General features: G+C 51.0%; 1 protein-coding gene across 1 annotated transcript in view; it reads left to right on the top strand.

Moving 5' to 3' along the window:
- Positions 1 to 7,574, top strand: part of UNC13B (unc-13 homolog B) — a 339,671-nt gene that overhangs the window by 315,796 nt on the left and 16,301 nt on the right. Inside the window, exons 35-37 of the mRNA XM_019518288.1 lie at positions 2,536 to 2,592; positions 5,925 to 6,005; positions 6,554 to 6,701. Of these exons, the coding sequence (XP_019373833.1) occupies positions 2,536 to 2,592; positions 5,925 to 6,005; positions 6,554 to 6,701 (286 nt within the window). The remainder of the gene's footprint in view (positions 1 to 2,535; positions 2,593 to 5,924; positions 6,006 to 6,553; positions 6,702 to 7,574) is intronic.

Below are 7,574 nucleotides of genomic sequence, written 5' to 3'. Positions count from 1 at the left end.
GCTATCATTGTCTGTGATTTCTGCAAAAAAACAACCAGTCTTGTGCAGGACCCCATGACTTGTGCGGCATTTATGGTTTGCACAAGAACCTTCAGTGTAGCCACGTGTGAGAGCTGCAGACCTTGCCTGGGGCACTGATCCTTTGCATGCACATGCTCTGCCTGGTATGTTGTGGGCAGGATTTTTGTTTGGGAGGAGGTCATCATTTTAGCAGTATCCACGCGATTCACACGTGACCCTATTTCTGGCAGTGGACTGTACAGGTATGCAGCCCTCAGTCGTTTCTCTAGGAGTCTGAATTTAATCTGTTCGAACAGCAGCTGTTCACTACTAAGCCCATTAAAGCCTCCCATTCTGCATCGGGTTCATTTTAACAAGCACAAAGAGGTGAGGAAAAACCGAACGCCAAATGATAGCTCTGGAAGGAATCACTCAAGGCGATATCCGTCAGTCTGAGTCACCGAGTCGTGTCTTTCAGGCTGAGTAATGTAGGACATGGCACAGTTAAATATAAAATACCTGGTGCATCACGGAGCATACTAAGTGCAAGGCGGAGGCTGCTCTCCTGCATGTTGTATGCACCAGTGAGGTCCAGAGTCCCTGGACTGGACAGTCGGGATGCGTGGAAGATGCCAAACGCTCATAATGTTGCGGCCCCCACTGAGGACAGCCCAGCTCCATCCTCTTAGCAGCCCCCCTGCAGGGAGGTGAAGGCTGCTATTCAATCCCCCTCGGTCTTTTCTTCTGCAGACTCAACCAGCCCAGGTCCCTCGGCCTCCTTGTTAGTCTGTGCTTTCCCTCGGAAGGGAAAAGTACAGTCTCAGCATCTGCGCCTCTGTTGCGTGAGTTAGCAACAGGGGCAATAGCCCAGTGGACATGATTCTGCTTTAATCCTGGCAAAATGAATGTGGACACGGCAGTAAAACCCGGGGAGCCCACTCAAGCCCCAGTCTCCCATGCTGGGCATCCTCCACATGCAGACAGGCCCAGCTCCTGCTTCTGAGAGATTTAAACTCTAAAGACACCATCAGGGGATGGGACATAGAAGACGAACCGACTGGCCTGACTGCAGCAGGCGTCGGTTTCAGCGTGTGCTCTTGTTCGTGCTCGCTCCGATTTACTTGCGTTACAGAAAACGTAGGGCGTCTGGCTTTGGTGACCTGCAGGAAGGAGGAAGGGAGGCAAGGGGAAGGGGCAGGTAGGAAAGGGAAAGGGCCAGCGGTGTTTGGAAATCCCCAAAACAACCCTTCCCCATAGGCTCTGCCTGCTACTGAGGCCTCCCGTAAGCAGCATGTTTGGGGGACAGCCTGAGCCAGGCCCTGGCCTCTGCATTTGTCTGTCATCTAGTGGAAGCTCCTTCAGACCCATGCCCAGCTGAAACCCCCTTCGCCCTTTCAGACTCATGTCTGGTGCTCATTATGAGCATTACTTTTTCACAGATTAAATAGTCCCTTCTTGCTGTCGCTTCCAGTCATCGTGAGCCAGGAGCCTCTTGCCTGCTTTTTAGGGACATCTGTCCTGATGCATCTGAGGCCTTGCTGAGCAGGAGGTGACCCTTGATCAGAGAAGGGCAGACACTTCTAGCCTCTGGCGACCAGCCTCACAGCCCGGTCGAGTTAGCTTGAAAGAGCTTGTTGGAAAGCAGAAGCTCCCAAGGGAAGAGCTATTTGGGAGCGAGGCAGGCTGGACCCGTCAGATTTTCCATGGAGCCTGTGCGACAGTCAAAGGTAGGAGCAGAGGAAGGGAAAAGGGAGGGGATGAAAGTTAAACCACCACCTTCAAGCACTCTGCAAAAGACTCTTAGGAGGGTGTTTGGTAGCTACAAACCTTGCTAGTCTTGTGTTGGCCATGGATACTAAGGCAGCAGTGAGATACGAGAATGGGAAGATGCTGCGACAGGAAAAGGAACGACACCTTTGCCTCTCACAACCGCAGGATACACTTGCAAAACCTCCCTGTCCTGCAGTCTGCCTGGCTGGCCGTCGGCTTGCTTGCTTATTTCCGCATTGCTCATAGAGCATCAATCAACCATAATTCAGGGAGCGGGGACGTCTGGGTGGCAGTCCTTTCATTCTCGTGCACAAGGGACTGTTGAAATATGTATTACACTAGTCATAGTCTGTCTGCAAACACACTGAGAATGGAGCAAAGCAGCTCTTGGTGTCCGCTCTGCATGCAGTTGACTCTTGCATCTTGCTGCCCATCTACCAAAAGGTTATAGCTGTGGTCTCAGCCTCCCACCAGCGCTGTGCTCATCGATCCCTAGGTCTGCCTGTAATTGTAAAGGAGAGCTTGAGGTTAAACTTGCACAGTGCTTTCACACATGTGCCCATTCAGCTGGGTTGTATAATTTGTATAAATAAATAGACAAAAAAGAAAGAAACCTGCCATGACCTGAACCGCTTTGTTTTGTCAATGGACCGGCTTGATTTTTTGCATCTGCTTTTGCTTTAAATGCTCCCAATTTTTATTGATAACCTCTCTCTCCCTTTTTCTCCCCCCACCCCTCCTCTGTCTCCCTTCTTGCAATCATAGGGTACCCAATTGATTTTCAGTGCTGCCAAGGAACTGGGACACTTGTCAAAGCTGAAGGTATCAATGTTGCATGTGGCTTGCAGTTATGTCCCTGTACATAAGCATGCAAACATGATAGTGCGTAGCATGCGTCTTGTGCGTCTCCCTGTCTGTGCCGGGCAGCGTGCGTGTGTGTAGTGTGTGCACTGTAGAATTTTTGCTGCTAATCTGAGCACTGAGACTTTTATGTGTTTCAGTTGTATTGTGTATTTAATCAGGAGCCTAATGATTCACTGCAAATAGGTGAACAGTCTGGAATTCATTTTAAAATGAAAAAAGCAAAGAACACGGAGGATTTAGCCAATTTCCCTGCCTACACGGTGTGCGACGGAAATTGCAAATGCTCCTCTGACCTCTTTTCTAGTTGTAATCGGCATCTGGGGTAAGTGGATGTGATTGGAGCATTAGCTATTGATGAAGGAATCGTTTCTGAAGTGGGCGCTCGGCTTCTGGAGCAGAGCTCCCGTCCATCAAGTCCCACTGCGTGGGCTCTCTGTAGACAGAAGCTGGCATTTAGGATGAAGGCCGTGCTGATGTGCTTTGATGGCACCTTGCTGACGGTGCCTCACAATGAGTCAATCGAGCAGTAATCCCCTGGTCACGACAAGAATGATTTGAAGAGGGAGACGCCTCGTGCAGGATGGGTCCTGCTGTGTGCAGCTGAACTTTTCTACAGACTAGCTGCATGCATGAGAAGCTGCAACATGCAGGCCTGTTGTCTTGTCTTGTGTCTGCATTGCATGCATCTGGACACGAGACATTCATGGATCGAGGCCGTGCTGCGGTTTCTCATCTCCAGCGGAGTCTGCGCTTGTTCTCACAGCCGTGGTGATGTTCAAGGGTCTTTCAGCCGCCTGAGTTCAGAGCTCTGGTTCCTGCGCTTGCACCTCAGCTCTGCAAGAAGCCAAGTCCTCAGTAGCTTTGGTTGCAGGTTTCCAGCAGACAAGCAGCAGCTGAGCTCCAGAGAGCTGCTTGACAAGAGGCGGCATGGCACACGGCATGTCTCTCCTCCACATACTCAGGTCACAGTGGGGTCTCCTGCAGCCCATTGGCTGGATCTAAACTGAAGTGCCAAGATGTGCATTCAAAAGTGAAGCTAAGTGGCTTCTGTAGTGATCCCCTGAGATGAATTTAACCATTGGGGGCTGGTGACCCTCCTTGCTGTTTGTTTGGAAAGGGAAACTGGTTCAATATACCTGGACCCGATGATCTGTAAGGTCCCTTTCAGCCCCTAACATCTATGAAACTGTGTGTGGGTTCTCCAGGAAATTAATGAACAAGCTAACTGAAAATCAGCTGACAACTCAAACATCTCTCCCAGCTATACAGCTGGTCCAATAAAAGATATTGCAAAAAACTCTTGCTGCTTAACTAAACGAGGGGAATCTTGGCTCACAGTGAATAATGCAGGTAGTAAATCCATGATAAAATTAAAATCTCATCAGCCCTTAACTCTAATAGTAAACTCAACAGTTGATTGTGTTGTTAATGAAATCAAGACTTAATCAACAGTACAACTGTTCTTGCTCGAAATGATGGGATTACTCTTACTGGTTTGATGTCTGTGAAATGCTCCTGGCTCACGGGACACGGCCTGCAATTACTAGGCTCCACTGCTCCCCCTCTGAAATGGCCACGATGGTGGGGATAAAAGAAGGCAGGTGCCTGGGGAGTGACAGCCTCGGGTTACTTTTTGAGCATCAACGGCAGAGCTCTTGAATCCATAGCACTTCCATGGAGTTTATGCCGAATAAAACCATCTGCAGAGTGACATGTTTAATCACAGACTCATAGAAAATGAGGGTTGAAGGGACCTGTGGAGGTTACATCTAGTGCAACCCCCTGCTCAGAGCAGGACCAGCCCCAACTACATCGTCCCAGATAAAGCTTCATCTTAAACACCTCCAAGGATGGAGACTGCACCACCTCTCTGGGGAGTCTGGTCCAGTGCTTCACTGCCCTCCTCGTGAGTTTTTCCTATTATCCAATCGCAACTTCCCTTGCCGCAGCTTGAGCCCATTGCTCCTTGTCCTGTCGTCTGCCCCCACTGAGAACATCCCCAAATGACAAGGTGGCCTGGGTCAGTCTCAGTAGCTCAGACAGCAAGAGGAGGAGAGCGTCACAAGTTCAGCAGATAGGAGTGTCAGCCTCCCAGGTTGGACTCAAAAGCGTGGGGAATGGACCCACCATCTGAGAAGCAGAAGTAGGCATCCTTCCAGCAGAAATCCAGCCCTGTCTGGGCAGTACAGACAGAGGAGGGGTGCCTGGGGCTCGAGATGAAGGGCACACTTAGTTTGAGATGGCTGCGCAGAGACAGAAAATGTTTCGTCCTCTGCGTGCTGGAGCGCAAAGCCGCATCAGCTCCAGTTGAGCTACTCCCCGCTCGTAACAGTGGCGGAAGGAGAGTCCATGCTCCCCAAAGGGAAGCAGCGTGCCTCTGAGTTCAAATAAATAACTAGCGACGCCAGCTGAAGACCGTCTGCAACTTGCCCGGAGAAGAGTGCCACGCGGCCTTGCCCTGCTGTTCCCCGGCACCGGGGCGCTCTGTGATGGGGCAAGCCAGAGACTGGGAATCTGTTAAAGGGCAAACCAATTAAATGCTTTAATTGTATCAACACTAAAGCTGGAGCCAGGCACGTAGGCAAAGCCTGGAAGTTTTCCTTTTACAAACAAGACCCAATTTCCTCCCCCTCCCAATATGGGGAGGACCCAGTAGCTGCCCAGTTTTCAGTGGGCTCTGTCGCTTGTCAGCCCACATGATAATTAGTCCCGTCGAGCCCTTAAATGAGGTGTGGGCTCTGCACTGAGGGTTGAAGGTTTCCACCCCTAAGAGTCTAGGCCCTGCAGTGCATTGCTTTCCCTGCAGCAGGGTGTGCTGCTGGACCTGCTGTGCTGAAGCAATGGCCCGTGCCATTGGGGGGTATGAAAGATGCAGCATGGGCAGTCCAGTTGTCCTGTCCTGTTTGTGGTCTGTGAGCTGAAGGTTTTGCTTGTGATCATATGGATTTTTTTTGTGTAACTCGTGAGCAAGAAGCACAACGAACCTTTCTCAAGATTTCTCATTGGAGACACGAGGCTGCAGAGAAAAAAGCTTGGATTAAAATGAAACTGTCACTTTTCATTTAATCTTCACTGCTGCTTTTGCATAACAGAAATGGAGAAAGCATTTTAAAAACAAGATTAACAAAGGAGGACTCTGACATTAGAGACTCTATCCACCTTTTGGAGATGGCAGGGCCTGGGCACGACGGTCCCTGTGTGCCTCTAATGTGACTGGCTTTCTGGGGGACCGCTCTCCCTCTTACCTTATAGCACAATGTTGTTTCGTAAATCTGGCTGTTGCTTTTCAGGATCACATGGGGAGGGAGGAAACCAGAAGTCTCACTCCAAAGCAGTGTGTGGTTCTGGACCTTGCTCTGGACACCATCAAAGTAAGTGAGGCTTCCTCTCGACACTACCCAGCGCGTGGCCCATGTATGAGCAGCTGCCAGCAGGGCCCACATGCTGTTAGACAGAAGAAGGCATGGAGCTGGTTTAGTGCTGCCGAGCCCATTGCATTGGCCTCTTGAAAGGTCTCATGCAGCCCTAGCATCAGGAGCTAACGTCTCATTGCTAGCGGCAGTCTGTGCAGCTGCTGCGCTCAGGCAAGGACAGCCAGCCTTTTTGGCAGGCTTCGTACCAATGAAGCCCCTTGCCATTCCCGAGTGCCCCTCCAATCTCCTTTCCTGCCCAGTCTGCTGCTGTGCTCCCTAACCCTCTGTGATGTGCCGCATGCCACACGCATGGGCTGCCCACGTCACTCGTGACATGTCTGCAGTGGGTTGGCCATCCCCATGCTAAGGACTTGGATGCTGCTGCAGAAGCTGCTTCGGGAAAGTTTGGGCTCTGTCCACGCTCCGGGCCGAGCAGCCCAGCTGCAGTCCGTCTGTTGCTGGGGGCAGGTCTTTTTGACCTTGTTGCTTCTCCTTTTTGCTCTTAGCAATACTTCCATGCTGGTGGGAACGGTTTGAAGAAAACCTTCTTGGAGAAGAGCCCGGACCTGCAGTCGCTGCGTTACGCCCTATCCCTCTACACGCAGACTACAGACACGCTCATCAAAACCTTTGTCCAGACTCAGACGGCTCAGGGTGAGGCTTCTGCGTGTTGTCGGTGCGGTTGATGCCGGGTCAACCAGCATCTTGCTAATTGCCATGTCCTGCACTGCTGGTGTGAGCAGAGCGGTTGGCGGTAGCACTTCTGGCAGCTTCGGCGCACCTCTTTGTTGGGGGGATTCCTGCTCAACATGTATGTTTTGAGGGAAGAGAAATATGCAAAAAATGTAAATCTTGGAGGTTTTCTTGCCTGCTGCTCACTTCACAGCCAAGCTGTCTGCATTGCTGCTGGGGAGTGGCCATGGGGAAGGGAAACTTGGAGTGCCAGCTCTGTGCTGTGGGGGTGAATCTAGCCAGGTATCACCACAGGCGCTCGCCACCACCTGGGTCATAGACTGGTCTGAAGCAATCTAGCCAGTCCTGACTAGCTTGATGGCAAGGCTGGGAGTCACCAAGCTGTATGGTACCCTTAAAAGGAACCTTTCATTACCAGATTAACGCATCTGAAACTGTTTGTGCAGAGCCAGTGTAGGAAACCCACATACTCGGTGCTCCCAGATCTTTAGTGTTGGAGGAGAAGATGCATCTCTAACGCAAGTCACTTGCTAAGCTGCCAAGGGTCATCTTTGCACCACTCTGCAGCTTTGTGACACTGATGCAGGCCTGTGTAGCAAATGCCAGGTTAGGTGAGCCCGTATGTTCAAGGCCTAGGTTTGTATGTTACTAAATGCACACTGAGGGTGGGTCCTCTCTGCACCATGGTGTTAAAGCTCTGGCCCTGGCAGGGTTTTGCACATGATAGGTCCATGCTGCAGGTCCCAGAGTGCTGTATAGGACCCCTGGCCATATTCACCTCCCTCTGCTGTGCAGGAAGTCCAGTCCAAATTTTTTTTGACAGACTTTACCCAC

This window comes from Gavialis gangeticus, unplaced genomic scaffold, assembly GCF_001723915.1.
Source record: "Gavialis gangeticus isolate Ggan-Ray unplaced genomic scaffold, GavGan_comp1, whole genome shotgun sequence".
NCBI classification, from domain to species: Eukaryota; Metazoa; Chordata; order Crocodylia; family Gavialidae; genus Gavialis; species Gavialis gangeticus.
Note: the sequence above shows the minus strand (reverse complement) of the source record. Positions and strands in the feature narration are given on the sequence as shown.